At 43.0% G+C, this 19,168-nt stretch overlaps 1 protein-coding gene across 4 annotated transcripts in view; it reads left to right on the top strand.

Moving 5' to 3' along the window:
- NTRK3 (neurotrophic receptor tyrosine kinase 3) overlaps positions 1-19,168 on the top strand; it is a 774,406-nt gene that overhangs the window by 320,677 nt on the left and 434,561 nt on the right. For all 4 annotated transcript variants that reach the window (XM_044279460.1, XM_044279461.1, XM_044279463.1 and 1 more), the window contains one exon: positions 18,424-18,578. In XM_044279460.1, coding sequence (XP_044135395.1) covers positions 18,424-18,578 — 155 coding nt within the window. The remainder of the gene's footprint in view (positions 1-18,423; positions 18,579-19,168) is intronic.

Here is a 19,168-nt window from a genome sequence, read left to right as displayed (position 1 = left end):
AGTAGCTTGCTAGATTTCTACAAAGGTGTGCTCTTGCCAGTTGTCTGTCTGTATAAAGATTTCTGCCTGATTCCTGGATTCTGACCCTCTGCTGCCTAACTTTTTCCTGACCTCTATATGGACTGTTAACTGGTTGACTGCCTGCCTTAACCTAGGATCATTTACCATATTGCACATACTCAGCTAGCCCTGACCTCGGCCTGTCCCTGTCTACAATTATGTCTGACCCCTAATTGCTCCGCATCAGTATCTCTGACCCCTGTGAGTAAGCTGTAAACCATAGAGACTGCTCAGGAGGTAGCAACCTGGTGGCTCCCTAAAACAAAGTTGAGGTAGAGGCCTGGTGGCTCCACTGCAGCGAAGCAAAGCCCCGGCCCCTGTATGGAAGTAAAAGGGTGAAAACCAGGGGACAGTCGTGATAATGCCACCGGGTTTAGCCAAAAGTCAAATCTGTATACAAAGATATACAAGTCAGGATTATGCACTCACTATATTACTATCCCATTTTCAACTCAGCTATTTCCAATTCCATTATGTTTTTATATCCATAAAAATAATACCAGGCATATTTGCATATCTGATAAACTCTTCATTTGACTACTTGCTAATATAAAACTATAACAGAGTCCTATAAAATCTGAAATTAATATAGCAATGCAGATTAAGAGAATACATCAAACAGTTGATGGCCTCTGTAATATATTAAATGTCTTTCTTTGTTAAAGGGGTTTTAGAAACTACTTTCAAATACCTTCCTAGGACCCTCGGATGAGACTATGTAGTAGACTGCTAAGCACAGAATAAATAATAATTCAAATAAATAAAATGACAATTTATATGAAATATATAATTAGATATTAATGTTCTCAGCTTCTCCTACTATAAAACATGCTGCTCACAGATCATACTGCATATACAACATGATAGGCTCCATTTAACTGAAGCAGAGAGCAGCTACAAATTGTGTTCCTCTCTGTAGAGGACTCAACATGGACAGCCACCGGCCTCCCTTGTGGTGGCGCTGCAGGGAAATTGAAAACTTGCTGCCAAGTTCCCCATTAGATATCAGTTGTTCACTGGGGGAGCTATCAGAAAATCTTTTTTGATCTTATTGTCATTGATCCATCTAACAAAAACTCTTTGTAAATATTCTTTAAGCTATATTATTTAATACACCGTAATTATACACCACAATCAGATTTTTGAAAAGTAATTTATGTAATTTTGCTGTTTGAAATTCTGCATTTTATTCCATAGTTCAGCCAACTCTTTGACTATTTTACACACGTGGCTTTATTAATAAAATTATTTGTAGATGCATATCTCGTACTCAGGTATCCATATTATACAAGATTTAGAATGGTTTCTCCTAATCTTTTTTGATACAAATGTTTTGTTAGCATCTATGCTACTTCAATGGCATTTACTTTTAAAGAGGACTACACATTATCCCTGAAGAGCTGAGACATCTGGTAGCAATAGAATTCCATATTTTTAGCTTGCCTCTGTGTAAATTAGCAACATTAATTTCGTGTAAATTGGCAAGCTCTCTATTTGCAGTAAAGTTTAAATTGTGTCAGTCGAGGCTTCTAGATTAGCAGACCCCATCCTGGGTCTGTGTAATGAAAATAGCAAACAGTTATTTATCAACATTTGCTGAATTTTCAAGGGAAGCAAGACAGGCTTTCTGCCATAAGCCATGTGTTCCTGATGCATGCAGCAGCTGAGAAATGAGCCTAAGAATGTTGAAAAATAGACTGAATTTTTTAAACACCAAAATCTAATGTCTACAATTTCTGGGTAGCCATCATCCACAGTCCCTCCAATCTTCTGCCAAGCTTTGTAATAAAAATAATGCAAACTCAACTTACTTGCTCAATTGTCCTGCCTGAATATTATAGACCAATATTAAACAATTTGTCATTAGATTTGCATAAATAACCTTCTCATCCCCACCCTATGATTTATGTTTGCCAATGATTAGACCCACTCAATAAAGAAAAGTGGAAAGTAAGTTCTAATAACCCATTATATTTTCGTCTTTTACTCCCGGCCTTCCCAGAGACATAACTTTTTTATTTTTTCCATTCACATAGCCGTATGATGGCTTGCTTTTTTGCAGGACAACTTGTACTTTCTAATGGCACAATTTAATATTGTTCCACAGTTTAATGGGTTTCTTTTTATGGTGTTCCCTATGTGGTAAAAATTGACATGTTCGTTCATTAAATATGATTATGGAAATTCCACATTTATATTTTTTTGTGCGTGTTTTAATACTTAATAAAATGAAAACTTTTTTTTCTCCATATAAACTCCTTATTTTAACCCGCCCCAACTTTTTATTTTATTTTATATCTACAGAGAGGATTTATTTATTGTGGGGTCTATCTGTAATTTTTATTGATATTTTGGGGTGTGTATGATTTTTATGGGGGGATGGAAAATTGATATTTGGATGAACTTATCCTCCGCAGCAGAGGCGACTATTGGTCTTCCTTTCCTGGGGCGGTCCGCATGTGAGGCAGTTTCTTTGTAGCGCTTGATGGTTTTTGTCACTGCACTTGGGGACACTTTCAAAGTTTTCCCAATTTTTCGGACTGACTGACCTTCATTTGTTAAAGTAACGATGGCCATTAGTTTTTCTTTACTTAGCTGCTTTTTTCTTGCCATAATACAAATTCTAACAGTCTATTCAGTAGGACTATCAGCTGTGTATCCACCTGACTTCTCCACAATGCAACTGATGGTCCCAACCCCATTTATAAGGCAAGAAATCCCACTTATTAAACCTGACAGGGCACACCTGTGAAGTGAAAACCATTTCAGGTGACTACCTCTTGAAGCTCATCAAGAGAATGCCAAGAGTGTGCCAAGCAGTAATCAAAGCAAAAGGTGGCTACTTTGAAGAACCTAGAATATGACATATTTTCAGTTGTTTCACCCTTTTTTGTTATGTATATAATTCCACATGTGTTAATTCATAGTTTTGATGCCTTCAGTGTGAATCTACAATTTTCATAGTCATGAAAATAAAGAAAACTCTTTGAATGGGAAGGTGTGTCCAAACTTTTGGTCTGTACTGTATGTTTTAATAGTATAATTTTGGGGGGATGAGGAGATACCTATAATTTTATTTTTTTTATTTTTTATTTTTTTGGGTAAATGGGGCTAATTTTAATCTTTATATTTTTCTATTTATTTATTTTTCATTTATAAAAAAAAAACTTGAACATGACCATGCAATCATCAGATCACTTTTATCATACACATAGACATACTGAAGTCTATTAGAATTTTGTTCCTATGGATCACTGCCAAAGGCAGGGTCTCCATAGAAACATAGCTATGGCAGTCTCCGATCATTCACTGGGACAGGAACTGTCACAGGAAATTAATAACTCCCCCAATCACCACTAGGGGAAGCCATTGTAGGCCCAGGATTTTTTTTTAGCTCTCAGAAGATCACGGCATCTGAGTGGTTAATTGTCAATTGCAGAAAAATTGACATTCAAGAGTATCACATGTTTCTCTTTTTTCTGGAAATCAGTAAATTTATCTATATTATGAACCAATATTCATGAATGAATTAAATTCTTTTAAGGTCCCAAATAGTGAATGATTGATAAGCTGTTGACCCCAAAAGAACAGGTCTTTTTTTTTCTGTAAATCCCATCAACTTTAATGGAGAGAAATGAGCAGAGGCGGTTCAGTTTTCATTTAGTTTCTTCTTTTTAAGGCTGCATGCACATGACCATATGTCTATTGCGGTCCGTAAATTGCGGATCCGCAAAAATAAAAAAGGATGACATCTGTATGCTATCTGTTTTTTATTTTTTGCAGATCCATTGTAACAATGCCTAGAACAGACAAGAATAGGACATGTTCTATTTTATTTATGGGGCTACGGAATGGACATACTGACGCAGAAAGCACACGGTGTGCTGTCTGCATTTTTTGCGGACCCATTGAATTGAATGGGTCCGCATCCTATCCACAAAAAACACGGAATGGACACGTAAACTAACAACGTTCGTGTGCATGTAGCCTAAGTGAACCATTAGACATGTATTTTGTATTCTGTTGACAAGTTTTAAACCCTTTCATTAGTGTCCTTTTTAAATAACTTATCTCGACTTCAGTAGGAATCAGCTAAAACACAAAACAGTGTTATCACCCAGTGAAATAGGAGGGCAGTGATCATATTTGGCAACCACTGCCCTTCCGTAATCGTTGGGTAGTAGTAGTTTTCAGAAGAAACTATTGTACAGCACCTTGAGAAAATCAACAAGTAGGAGACATGCAAAAAGAAATGCATTGACTCAAGTTGGGTTTGTCCTGTAAAATGCTGGATTCCACCTGGAGTTTAACCAGTGATCAAGGAAACCTTCTGAGAATCACAACTTTTCTTTAAACCCAATCATGAAAACGTCTGCTCTTTCATTGTAAAATTGCATTTATTCTGTTCATCCATAGCATTTCACAAAGATTGCAGTGTTGCACGCTGCTTGAATTTTCCCAGAATCCTAATTTATAGACAATAGTAAATTATACTGGCTGTGGTAGTAAAATAAAAGTCAATAGGAGCTGTAATTAACAAATGCAGATCACTGTACGCTCCCTAGGAACAGACAATAAAGCTAAGCTTGGACAGACATGACACTGGAACTTCCAAGCAGTTGATGCTTCAGGCAAATGCTTTGCCTTGTCCTACCCAAATGAGTTAGCACAGTAACTGCCGAAGTAGCATAAAACAGTTGCTTCTTTGAGGGAATATGATATGAATAACAAAGAATACATATTTTACTTAAATAGCACATTGATATTAATGTTCTTCCTTTAATTTATGTACCAATCTGTTAAATTTTTTCCGCTTTACTGCTGCACCTGTGTAAAGTAAAAAAAAATAATTCTCTAGGTAAGCATTAGGAAAGTAACAAACCTCTGTGTACAAAATAACCCTCGTAGGGAGGGTAACCGGAAACCATAAAGACGCTCTTCCTTGCACAGGAGGATGCTGGAGTTGTGTGTAGGGAGGTCAATTAATCTGTAGCAATTTTATTAGCTGACTGAAACATAGTCATTAAACATATGGTGCAAAGCTGAGCGCAGTTTATTTAAATAGGACAAGAAATGAGAACACAACAGAAAAAGCTCATTTAAAGAGTTAAGCATCAAGAAGCTTTTTCCAGTCTATTTTTTTCTTTCCTTTCTTTTCATTTAGCAAGTTTTTGCAAGGTTACATCTGCTTTCAGAGTAAGTTCCTGTGCCGTTAATTTTCAAGTTTCACTTCAGAATGAGTAGGGAGATTGATGTTTATACACACTAGGGAGACATGATGGAAATAGGGATTTGGTTTTTCAAATCAAGTGTCACAATATTGAAGATCTGCTTGTAAGGAGAAAGCCTGGTTTACATTTTCTTTAAAGAAATCCAAGAAAATGTATTTTTCCAAAGATGTAGAGTGTCAACCCCCATTGGTTTCTACATGTGATTGGCATGTCCAGGCTCAATGCAATTTTCTTTTTGTTTCAAATACATACACAAAACACATAGCTTTGTGACGGCAATAGGATACATGCTGACAGCTCTGACCCTACCTGACCACAGAAAGCGGTTGGTATGAGAACAATTACCTGCTATTATGTCATGATCACTGCTAATATTACGTTTGATGTCAGTATATATCTTTAACCTATAATTATTCAATCTGGCTACATATAGTATCACAGACAAGTAGAAGGTGCTGTTGCAAAATGGGTATGTTGAGCTCTGGTTTAACAATTCATTTATCAAGAGTGTGGGGTTAATCATAGTGTTCATTATCTCTTTCTATTAATCTTTCCTTCATCTAACAGATTAGAATTAGAGATGAGCAAATCAATTTGTGAGAATCAAAATTCTACCGAAATTCAGTAGAATCAGATTTTTTTCAGATTCATTTGGGTAGAATTTTTCCAGATTTAGTAATGTAATTAATATTACTACACAATTTAACATCAATTAACAACATTTATTTCCTCATTAGAAGCATATTAAATGCTTCAGCATCATTTAGCATAATAGTCCACCTTTCATTTCACCATGAACAAAGCATACACCAATTCATTAGGCATTAGGATCATATGGAGAGTGCACAAATTAATTTAAGTCCCGGTACAGTAGATTAGTAGCTTAACCTTGACTGTTTCTCGTGGTCAAGTTTCCAGTTTCTGCTTGATTAGTCAGCCCAGGAAACTGAAGGCACCCAAAACAACTCTACCCCAGATGAGGACTCCAGTACAATAAATAAACTGTGCAACATAGCAGAATTTATTTTGGGGGCCAGAAGCTTCACGTTATGCCCTTGAGATTAGCAGGTCAACAGTATTAAATATGATGTCCCATAAAAACATAACCTCTTCACGGGATAGGAGATGTGTCTGATTAGAAGGGCTCTGAATGAATGGACCTCCAAGATCACGAGAACAAGTCTCTCTATTACCCTATTTACATGAAACAACAGTCATGTGTGTACACTGCTGTTCCATTCAACTCTATGAGACTGCCATCAATAGCCAAGAGCTATACTCAGCTATCTTTGGCGGTCCCATAGAGTTGAATGGAGAAGCAGCATTGCATGCATTTATACCACTCCATTCAAATGGAGGAAGACAGGACCCCCATTCTTGTGATTGGCGGGTTTCCCAAAAGTTGAAGACCTGTCAATCAGCCGCGCATCTCCTATCCTGTGTATAGGGGATAAGTGTTTAAAATGGGAAACTCCTTTAAATGCAATAGTCATTTCAAGATAAATCCTTAAAATTGTATTAATGTCCTATGCTTATTCAAAATGTTGCCAATATTTTTTACTGAAGTGACATCAAAATATCTGAAAGGTCAAAACTTATTTTTCTTTGTTCATCACCTTTCTTGCTCACGTCGAACCTGTTATAAGAGTCCCTACTGAACACTGCTAAATATTCTACAGTCTGTCTATTTAAGAAGAGATAGTCTTCATAGCATCCAAATGCAAATATCCGCCACATCCTTCCAGAATGTGTTCTGATAATCCATTGTTTCAGTTGTGACAACAGAATCTTCCGGATGATACCTCTTATTTCTCCAGAGCTGTCATCCTATATCACGAGAGACAAGTGCTTTGGTATTGTGCAGGACTTTTAAATAAATCTCTATAGAGACCTACTAGTGACACCCTGGAATTACTTGTCAGTCTTCTGTGAGTTTTATATGGTGGATTCACCGACATACTGTTCTGCCTACTGGTTGGTTAAAATCCTGTTATTTCAGCTGACTGGAGAAAGAAAACAAAGCTCAGGGGCATTCCTCTGGAGACCAAAAAGTGTGCTGTCTGATGACATTTACGTCAGAAAGAATATTCCCCATTAATTCATATTCATCTGTTCTTTGCGATAAATGCACAAACGTGATCTTGATTGAAGCTCTGGGCCAGGATTTTGCTGTAAAATAGTTGTATATGTTAATATTTACTATAGATATGCGCACAAACTGTAAATTTCAGTCATTCATCCAGAGAAGATAATTTCAGGATATTAGATAAATATTCCTTCTTGAAGTAAAGTAGGCCATACACTTTGGACAGCTTTTGGCTCGTTTGGTGGTTAACATCCCTTGAAACAAGATAATTTGGCATGTTGAAATTTAACACGTTCCAACCTTCTTTCTCCTAACATCTGCTATTTGGGAAGAGTCACATTATATGATTATGTGGTGGTCCTGCCAAAATTGGGTGGTTCCAATGACATTCATGTAAGGTGTTTGAGGGTTATTTCTAAAGATTCTTTCTTTAGAATATCAACCTATCCAGTTCCCTGAACAGCATCTGCCATTGCAATGGAAAGGTGACACTGTTCCACCAATTAAGATCTATGGGAGTTGAAACAGGCAAGTATTCACTGATGCTAAAACCATAAACTAGCAGCTATGTGATAAATTTGATTCTAGATGTGAAACATTTTTACTCAGACTTAGAATTGATTTTGCCCTGGGTCAAGATCGCGATAATGAAAATTAGCATTCAGGAGTCATATTTAGGCCATTTTCACATCACTGCTAGTTATTTCCTTTGTTGTGCTCCATTAGGGGAGCAGAATAATGAAAATAACGGAAGTGCTAGATTTGGCACATAACTGAAGCCAAAGGGACCAAACAGATCCCATTGACCATTAAAGAGTCAGTTTGTTTCCATTCCAGTTTTAGATTTTTTGGTGTATTTTGTCAGCTCTTTTTGGTGGAATCTATGACGAAGGCCTCAGACATAGTCTGCAATGCAGATGTGAACATGCCCTTAGCTGAATGTCCACATGAAGGATACTTGCATCTATGCATAAATAACTACCACTTAGCAGCAAAGTAAAACATGATTTTACTTAGAGGTTAGTTTACACCTCTACTTACAAAATTCATTATTCATACTGATATTTTTTCTGCTTGCCATTGGAAATAGCATTTTATCTGCACTATGTTGTCAGACATGTGACCAGACAAACTGTATTTGGAGGTACTATCTCTCCTTACAGAGGGCACCCTAATCGGTGTGAGGAAGCCTAAAGGCCAGACATGCTCCTCTGGAATTCTGGGAAGAAGGGATGCAAATTAGATCTTAAAGCTCTGGTTATTATGCCACCAGATGTAAGGCAGCTATCCTATAAGTCAATGTTCGACCCTTTAAATAGGCCTTGAGACATGACTTGGATAATAGATAAGTCAGCATCTCATCTGCAGACAGCTGTTTCAGGGCGATTTCCCCTCATCAGTGCAGAACAGAACTGGGTGAGAAGCCTAGTCAATTAAAAGCTCTCCGCAATGTGAGATAGTACCCCCAAATCCTGACCTAGGACTCTTACCCAGTTAAGTATGATTACAATTCCTTTATTTAAAAGTGTAGGAATTAATATTGAAGACTTTTCCTTTGGATAGGCCATAACAGTTTATATAGAGGGGTCTGAGCCCTTGGACCACCACCTTTCAGAGGAACATAGATCAGCATTCATTGCTGCAGCCCTCCACTGTTGTACCAGACACTTCTATAGTGTACTTCCATACATGCTATGCTCGTACTATAGCCTGTCCAAAGCTCAGCAATCCCACAAATAACATATACTTATAATAGGACAATTCCAGTTTTAGAGGATATTATCTTTTCTTTCTAAGCAGTAGCTTTGTAAAATCTTTGGGTCATTGTTACCATTGCAAAAAAGTTCAGTTTTACTTTCAGCATGGTCTCATTCTAAATTTAAAGCTTAATAAAAAAAAGCTACTTTGTCACATAAAAGAAACGTTTCACTTTTGCTATTTATACAAGGAGTTATCAAGTACATCTGAATCATTGACGTAGATTGTTATGTGGATCACATCTCACTTTTAAGGTGTTTTTTGGTAGGTTTTGTGCTGTCTTTTAGAGCTTTATTAATTAACCTCTCTAGAGTTTTTATTAGAGTTAAAGCAGTTACAGTACCTGGTCTGTTATGGATGTTGTTGTCATGGTCTTACCTTCTTACTACTCTCCTTCGTTTGACATGTGCTGGCGGCCATCTTGGTTTCTGGGTTTCTTGTAGCCTCCCACCCTGCGGCTTCTCCTTCCCACTGGGAGGAGCTGGATGCCTAGCTCATATATATAGGAGGTCTGTGGCTTCAGTTCCTTGCTTGGTCCTCCTGTGTTCACATGCTTCTAAGACTGCTGCTGCTTCTGGTTCCTGATCCTGGCCTCGTCTGACTACCCCGTTGGTTCCTGATCCTGGCTTCGTCTGACTACCCCGTTGGTTCCTGATCCTGGCTTCGTCTGACTACCCTTCTGGTTCCTGTCCTCTGTCTCCGCAAGACCCTGCTTCGGTTTAGCCATCCGTTTGGACTTTTGCTTACGGCTTGCTTTTCAATAAAACCTTCTTATTTTCCACTTATCTCTTGTTGTACGTCTGGTTCATGGTTCCATGACATTAGGACCAAGCCATGAATTCTGACGGTACAGGGCCATCCTCGCTACCTACGCTGGTTGCCAGACTTGATCAGCAGGATCACCTGTTGGGTCGGTTCGCTGTGGCGTTGCAAACCCTGCTTGAACGCACGGCTCATTTTGCTTCCGTTGCCGATGGGTCGGTTGTCGCTCCTGGGCCCGTTCCTACTGCCGCTCCGGTTGTTGCGCCAGAGTCTACCCCGACACCTGTTGCTGCGCCTGCGGTGTCTCGGGGTATGACCGGTTCTGCCCCCCTTCCACAGCGCTTTGGGGGAGAGCCAACTCAGTGCCGAGGTTTCCTTAACCAGGTGGGCATTTATTTCGAGTTGCTGCCACATGCCTTTCCTACTGAGAGATCAAAGGTGGGCTTCTTGATCTCGCTGCTCTCGGACAAGGCCTTGGCCTGGGCCAGCCCTTTATGGGAGAACAACAATCCGGTGGTTGCAGAGTTTTCCGGTTTTGTTGCTTCTCTTCGGAAGGTATTCGATGTGCCGGCTCGTGCTGCCTCTGCTGCGAAGCTCCTTATGTCCATCCGACAGGGTTCACGATCCGTAGCTGAATACGCCATTGAGTTTCGTACCCTGGCAGCAGAGGTGGGCTGGAATAATGAGGCTCTGGTCACTGCTTTCTCTCATGGTCTTTCGGATGCCTTGAAGGATGAGGTTGCAGCTAAGGACCTACCAGTGGAGCTCGAGTCTCTTATTTCTTTCCTGATTTTGATTGACACCAGACTCAGGGAGAGACCTTCCTTTAAGGAGAGCCTGCGGAGGTCTTCTAACAGATTGGCGCCTACGTTTGCTGTCCCACCCGTGCCTCCCTCTCCTCCCACGCCTCCTGGGGATGACTTGTCTGGGGGTGAACCCATGCAGCTGGGGTTTGCTCGCCTGTCCGAGGGGGAGAGGGTACTCCGGAGACGCGAGGGCCGATGCATGTACTGTGGTCTCGGTGGGCATTTTCGGTTGGCATGTCCGAACCGTCCGGGAAACGCTCGCACCTGAGATCCTGTCGGGGGCAGATCTTGGGTGGAGTCTCCTCGTCCCCGGTTTCCCGTGTTGACAAACCACTGATCACTGTTGTCCTCTCCTGGGTCGGGGGCTCGGTGACGACCCAGGCGTTGGTGGACTCTGGTGCTGGTGGTTTGTTCATTGATAGTGTGTTCGCTGCCGCCAATTCCATTCCTCTGCAGCCTCGAGGTTCCCCACTGGCTCTTGAGGCGATAGACGGCAGACCCCTTCTGCCGCCACACGTGACTCATGAGACCCTTCCAGTGGGGATAGCCATTGGTGCCGTTCACAGAGAGTCGGTCTGTTTCCAGGTGATTTAGTCTCCACACTACTCGGTGGTCTTGGGGTACCCCTGGCTCCAGAAGCATAATCCGACTTTCGATTGGAGATCGGCCGAGATCCTCTCGTGGTCACCGCAGTGTGGGGCTAGTTGCATCCATGGGCCTGTCAAGTTGCTGTGTACTTCCTCGGACTCTCTGTTGCCTCCTGAATACGAAGAGTACCGGGATGTATTCGATAAGGTGCGCGCGGTTGCCCTTACCTCCGCACCGCCCATACGATTGTGCCATAGAGTTACAATCTGGTGCCGTTCCTCCTCGTGGCAAAGTCTATCCACTGTCGGTAGCGGAGAATGAGGCCATGGAGGAGTACGTGAGGGAGGCGCTTTCACGCGGACACATTCGCAAATCCTCGTCCCCGGCAGGGGCTGGATTTTTCTTTGTGAAAAAGAAGGGCGGTGAGTTGAGGCCTTGCATCGATTACAGGGGTCTCAATCGCATCACGATCAAGAACGCTTACCCGATACCCTTGATTTCCGAGCTGTTCGATCGCCTCAAAGGGGCCACGGTCTTTACCAAACTCGACCTCAGGGCGGCATATAACCTGGTAAGGATCAAGGCGGGCGATGAGTGGAAGACCGCGTTTAACACCAGGACCGGTCATTATGAATCCTTGGTTATGCCCTTTGGGTTGTGCAATGCGCCCGCAGTCTTCCAGGAATTCATCAACGATGTTTTCCGTGACCTGTTGCAGCAGTGTGTGGTGGTCTATTTGGATGACATCTTGGTATATTCTGAATCCATGGAGGCCCACATTATGGATGTCAGACGAGTGTTGCAACAGTTACGAGAGAACAGGCTGTTCGGTAAGCTTGAGAAATGCGAATTTCACCGATCCCAGGTAACCTTCTTAGGTTACATCATTTCCGCTGAGGGGTTCTCAATGGATCCTGAGAAGGTTTCGGCTGTCTTACAGTGGCCCCAGCCCAGTGGTCTCCGTGCCCTGCAGCGCTTTTTGGGCTTCGCCAATTATTATCGGAAGTTCATCAGGGACTTTTCTATGCTAGCCAAGCCGCTCACAGATCTGACCAGGAAGGGCAGTAATTTCCAGGTCTGGCCGCTCGAGGCCATCCGAGCGTTTGAGGCTCTAAAGTCCGCCTTTGTGTCGGCTCCGATTCTGTCGCATCCCAACCCTGGGTTGCCCTTTGTCCTCGAGGTGGACGCGTCTGAGACGGGAGTAGGCGCCCTCCTGTCTCAGCGTAGAACACCAGAGGGTCCTCTGCTTCCTTGTGGGTTTTACTCCCGGAAACTGTCTTCCGCGGAGTGCAACTATCAGATTGGTGACAGGGAGTTATTGGCCATCGTGCAGGCCCTTAAAGAATGGAGGCACTTGCTCGAGGGTTCGGTGGTTCCGGTTCTCATCCTGACGGACCACAAGAATCTGACCTACCTTTCTGAGGCCAAGAGATTGACACCACGTCAGGCCAGATGGGCTCTGTTCTTGTCACGTTTTAATTACGTGGTCTCCTACCTACCCGGTTCCAAGAACATCAGAGCGGATGCCTTATCACGGCAGTACTCCGAGCTGTCCGGGGAGGAGTCGATTCCGACTTCGGTCATACCTCCGAATCAGATCCTGGCCGCCATTCGCACCAGCCTGACCTCTCCCCTGGGTGAGCAGATTTTGGCGGCTCAATCTGGTGCTCCCTCTGGGAGACCCAACGGCAGGTGTTTTGTGCCTGAGGAGTTGCGCATTCGGTTGTTGCGAACCTACCATAACTCCAAGGCCGCGGGGCATCCTGGAAAGAATCAGCTGTCCTGGGCTTTTTCACGTCTGTTCTGGTGGCCTTCTCTATGTTCCGACATCGCCGCATATGTAGCGGCATGCTCCGTTTGTGCCCAGAGTAAGTCCCCTCGGCACCTTCCGTTGGGCCTTTTGCAACCCATAGCCACCGGGGAGCGCCCATGGTCACACCTGGGGATGGATTTCATTGTGGACCTCCCTGCATCCCGAGGCCATACGGTCATTCTCATGATTGTGGATCAGTTTTCCAAAATGTGCCACTGTGTTCCTCTCAAGAAGTTACCCTCTGCACAAGAGTTGGCCACGATTTTCGCCAGGGAGGTCTTCCGGTTGCACGGTTTGCCCAAGGAGATTGTGTCGGATCGGGGGAGTCAGTTTGTGTCCAGGTTCTGGCGCGCCTTTTTCTCCCAGTTGGGGATTCATCTCTCTTTCTCCTCGGCCTACCACCCTCAGTCCAATGGGGCCGCAGAACGATCCAATCAGGCCTTGGAGCAATTCCTTTGTTGCTATGTCTCCGATCACCAAGACAATTGGGTTGACCTCCTGCCTTGGGCTGAGTTTGCCAGGAACACGGCAGTGAACTCTTCCTCTGGGACGTCTCCCTTCATGGCCAATTATGGGTTCCAACCTGCCGTGTTACCGGAGGTATTCTCTCCCCAGGATATTCCGGCTGTGGAGGATCACCTTTCCGTCCTACGTCCTTCTTGGGTACAGATCCAGAGGTCCCTTGAGGTCTCTGCGCAGCGCCAGAGACTCCAGGCTGATCGCAGACGAGCGCCCGCTCCTTCCTACCAGGTCGGAGACCGTGTATGGTTGTCCACCCGCAACCTCAACCTTCGAGTGCCCACTCCCAAGCTGGCGCCTCGTTTTGTTGGTCCCTTCCGAGTGCTTCACAGGGTAAACCCGGTAGCCTATGCCCTTGCGCTTCCTCCTGGCATGCGGATCTCCAACGTGTTTCATGTCTCCCTGTTGAAGCCATTGGTGTGTAATCGTTTCACTTCCTCGGTTCCTCGGCCCCGTCCGGTCCAAGTGGGCAATCGTGAGGAATATGAGGTGAGCAATATCCTGGACTCACGCCTGGTCCGCGGTCGGTTGCAGTTTTTGGTCCATTGGCGTGGTTATGGTCCAGAGGAGCGTTCCTGGGTTCCCTCCGCAGATGTCCATGCTCCTGCTTTGCTCCGAGCCTTCCACGCACGCTTCCCTCAGAAACCGTTCCTTACTCCGCGGAGGAGGGGCCCTTGAGGGGAAGGTACTGTCATGGTCTTACCTTCTTACTACTCTCCTTCGTTTGACATGTGCTGGCGGCCATCTTGGTTTCTGGGTTTCTTGTAGCCTCCCACCCTGCGGCTTCTCCTTCCCACTGGGAGGAGCTGGATGCCTAGCTCATATATATAGGAGGTCTGTGGCTTCAGTTCCTTGCTTGGTCCTCCTGTGTTTACATGCTTCTAAGACTGCTGCTGCTTCTGGTTCCTGATCCTGGCCTTGTCTGACTACCCCGTTGGTTCCTGATCCTGGCTTCGTCTGACTACCCCGTTGGTTCCTGATCCTGGCTTCGTCTGACTACCCTTCTGGTTCCTGTCCTCTGTCTCCGCAAGACCCTGCTTCGGTTTAGCCATCCGTTTGGACTTTTGCTTACGGCTTGCTTTTCAATAAAACCTTCTTATTTTCCACTTATCTCTTGTTGTACGTCTGGTTCATGGTTCCATGACAGTTGTATATTGGTTTAATCACTAATTATAAAAAAATAAATATTGAGATAGTTTAAAAGGGTTGCCCCCTGAAAAATATTCTACATTTTTCAAACCAGCACCTAGATCTGAATATGTTTGTAATTGCATAGAATTTAAAAATTTTGTATGGCTACTGAGTTATTAAATGTATCTGTATAGTACCTCCTGCTGTTTGTTCATTTCCTTATTTCTGATAAGGGCAGTGTGAAAAACTGATTCCTTGTGAGTGCATGCCAAAGTAAAATACTGTAGGAGGGGCATGTGCTATGGATACTCAGTGGAGTTTTTAATTCTGGAGACTGCAGACTGCATTGATATATTGATGGTCTGTAATCTTTTCAGAACTATATCCTAAAGCAGTGGTCCCCAACCTTTTTTGCACCAAGGACCGGTTTCATGCAAGACAATTTTCCCAGGGATCAGGTGGGGGGGCGGGGGTTCTTGGGGGGGCCTAGGGGTGGGCGGGGCTGACTGATTCACACGCATAACAAAACACAAGGCGCATGTTAAAATATATAACACTATATAACGACTATATAAACTGACTATGGTCTCTGCTGCACTGTACCATATTTTTCGCTCTATAAGATGCACCTAGTTTTAGAACAATAAGAAAGAAATATTTTTCATTACACCTCAGGTCAGACCAGCAATCAGACCCCCAAGTTAATCAGACCTCAGATCAGACCCCCAAACCTTTAGCCATCTATCAGCCCCCAATGTCAGCCATAACCCCCCCCCCCCAATGTCAGCCATAAACCTCCCCAATGTCAGCCATAAACCCCCCCAATGTCAGCCATAACCCCCAATATCAGCCATAAACCCCCCCATTAGCCCCTCATGTCAGCCATAAGCCCCCATTAGACCCCCATGTCAGCCATAAGCCCCCATTAGCCCCTCATGTCAGCCATAAGCCCCCATTAGCCCCTCATGTCAGCCATAAGCCCCCCATGTCAGCCATAAGCCCCCATTAGCCGCTCATGTCAGCCATAAGCCCCCATTAGCCCCTCCTGTCAGCCATAAGCCCCCCCATTAGCCCCCCATGTCAGCCATAAGCCCCCATTAGCCCCTCATGTCAGCCATAAGCCCCCATTAGCCCCTCATGTCAGCCATAAGCCCCCCCCATGTCAGCCATAAGCCCCCATTAGCCCCTCATGTCAGCCATAAGCCCCCATTAGCCCCTCATGTCAGCCATAAGCCCCCCATTAGCCCCTGATGTCAGCCATAAGCCCCCCATTAGTCCCTCATGTCAGCCATAAGCCCATTAGCCCCTCATGTCAGCCATAAGCTCCCATTAGCCCCTTATGTCAGCCATAAGCCCCCATTAGCCCCTCATCTCTGCCCCATGTCCCCTGTTCAGCCATCAGCACCCAGTGCAAATAAAATAAAATATTAAAAACACTTACCTCTCCTGCTCCTGGTCACCATTGCGATCCTCTTCATTCTTCATTCTGCTGTCGGCTGGCTGTGTATAGCGGTGCACAGTGTGAGATCACAGAGAGACCTCACGCTGTGCGCAGCCCTGCACAGCATTTTATAATCAGCACATAAAACACAATATTCATAAATGGTAGAAAACCTAGAAAATATGACTTTTTTCATCATCATGTTATAGCAAAACCATGTAAAACTTGTATCTCAGCGACATTACGGGAAGGAATGATGATTGCCTTTCTTTTTTTACTATACAGTTTGTACCATTTTTATGTATGATAACATTAGGTGTGCAGCATCAGTTCCCAGTTAAATACTTGACTTCATATTAAAGTTAAAACATCCTTCCAGTTATAAGGAAATAGATGTGCAGTATTAGGAAGCCATGAGCACATTAAGTCAACTAATAACTGTATCCCTTCCCATAAACATTGCCCAAAATAGTTGTGTAAAATTCAGCTTGAATAAATCATGAGGCAAATGTATAAATAATCCATAGGACAAAAGCGTGGCAGGTTTGTGGTGTTAAATGGATCCAGTAAATGGCAAAAGATAATTTGTGCACAGAACTCCCATGTGTCTTTCGATTAAGACAAGTTACATCATTGGCACTAATGCAGGTTGTTAGTAAATTTAGCCCCTGAGCACATTGGTCTTTCATTATTAATGCAGACCTCATTAATTATCAACAGTAATGCGAGACTCTATTTTATCCACTTTATTGGTTACTGTACTTCGTGAGTTAAAGCTCTTGCCTTGTAGCTTTTATCACTGATAAGGCATCAGAATAAAAGCCATTTTCTCAGCCCCTGGGGCACAACATCATAGTGACATGATCATTTGGGTTGCAAAAATAAAATAAAAAATCTGCTACCAGGATAATGACAGGCCTATGCAGATTTTCATTCATTAGTTTAATCTCTGATATATTAGTGCTATGAGCAAAATCACCTAAAGGGCCATCATCATTTTTATCATTAATAATAATAATGTAGAATAATGTAGATCTTTCCGTAGTGTTAAACCGTTTTTTGGCACATATGTTGGTAAATGAGTTGGGTCCTGTATTCGAGAGGCCCCTGTGCAAGAATAGTATGTGGGCCCCTTGCTGTTCAACAAATAATTTATCAAGAGGCTCATCACTGAACTTCTTACAATAATTCTCAAGCCAATCCTTCATCTGGTGGATTAAAATCCAAGGGAATTTTGAGCCCAGAGAACCATGGTGCCTTTTGTATACTTACATTGGGTCCCCATACCTATAGGGGGAACCTTTGAAATTACGCATGCTGCACCTGTGCTATGCCCTTCCCTAGAAATGCGCTGCAATACTGTATGTACAAAGCAAGTAAACATTACAATATCATTAAAAGGGTTGACTTATTAAAACAATGTATCCTCTTAACTGTCTGATCAGCAGGAGTCCAACCGCTGAGGCCCTACCAATCATGAGAACGGGGGCTTCAATCACAAGAATGTAAGCCTGTGCGCCACAATCTGCAACTTCCCCCCTTTTCACGTCAGGTTTAATAAAGCTTTGCGGCATGGGTGGGTTTTCTACGTCTGTTTGAGGAGTAGAAAATGGTCTAAATATAAGACAGCTAGGAAGCTGTCTTACATTTAGAAGTGGCGGATGATCTGCCAAATTTATGTAGAGTCTGGAGCCTACAAGGGGTTATTGAGACCAGCGTCTTAATAAATGCGCCCCTTATAACCAGATTTAATAGAGAAAAAGAATTTTAGTAGCTAGATTGATATTTTATGTCTGGCTTTGTACTATATATTTTAGTATGTAGATAGGACTGTCACTGTAATGGACTCTCTAACTCAGCCATCTGTGTTATTTAAAAACCTGGCCGGTGTCTGGACCCCGCTGAGAACTACTGACACAGCTTACAGGTCATTACACTAAACTTAAACAAAACAAATGCAGAACAAAGTCTTTAACTTAAAATAGAGTGTAATAGATCAAACGTGTCCGCTGTGATTTCGCAGGTAGAACAGATTTATCTTTTTTACTTAGGCATTAAAGGTGACATTTGGCAGTGGCTTTCTGGTCTGTCCTTAAAAATGCTTACCCCCATAAGAATATATGCAGGAGAAGCAGTATTACAGGTCAATGTCACAGTAGTGCCCCAAATGTATAGATTAAATGGATGTGTGAACATTCAAACTTACCACGGTCTTTAATTTCATACAGGATAATAGAGAACAACCAGTTCACCTGCAGCTGCGCCATCCGCTGGATACAGATTGCTTACACGAAAAACGAGGCAAGCTTGAGGGAACAGAGCCTCTTCTGTACAATGAGAGGGCACAACATTTCACTTCACAGAATGAACATCTCACAGTGCGGTAAGTAGCTATATAAATGCAATCATGTCTTTTCCCCAAAATTATGAGATTTCCTATTATGGATATTTCGCCAGATTATTTTAATAAAAGGTAATTCTAATAGCCTCCTTTAAACCGACCGATTGTGTAGGCAATTATCGGGAACAAAATGTTTGTTTTCCAAAGACCAATAATTGCCTGATCATCCATGGAAATGTTAGCTGCATTTAAATGCAGCAATCATCTCCTCCACCATATGGGCACAAGTGACTGGTACTGTGAAGGCTTGTCACTAGAGATGAGCAAATTTATGAAAAGTTCAATTCGGCTGATTCGTCGAATTTTACAAAATAATTTGTTTTGTGATGAATTACTTCATTATGAAGCACATTTTTTTGTAAGTAGCGGGTGCAATGACAGGGAGCTGCGATAGCGTGGCCCCCCGTCATTGTACCCCTCAGATGCAGCAGTCATACATGATTGTGGCAAACAGTGTGAAATTAACATGAAAAAAAAAAAATTATTATCAAACTTACCGCCTCCATTTGCACGCTACATGCCGGCCGCCTCCATCTTGCTTGAAGATCTGGAGCAAAATCTTGCGCAGCTCC

Source organism: Bufo gargarizans, chromosome 2 (assembly GCF_014858855.1).
Source record: "Bufo gargarizans isolate SCDJY-AF-19 chromosome 2, ASM1485885v1, whole genome shotgun sequence".
Lineage (NCBI taxonomy): Eukaryota > Metazoa > Chordata > Amphibia > Anura > Bufonidae > Bufo > Bufo gargarizans.
This window is presented reverse-complemented; position numbering and strand designations above follow the sequence as displayed.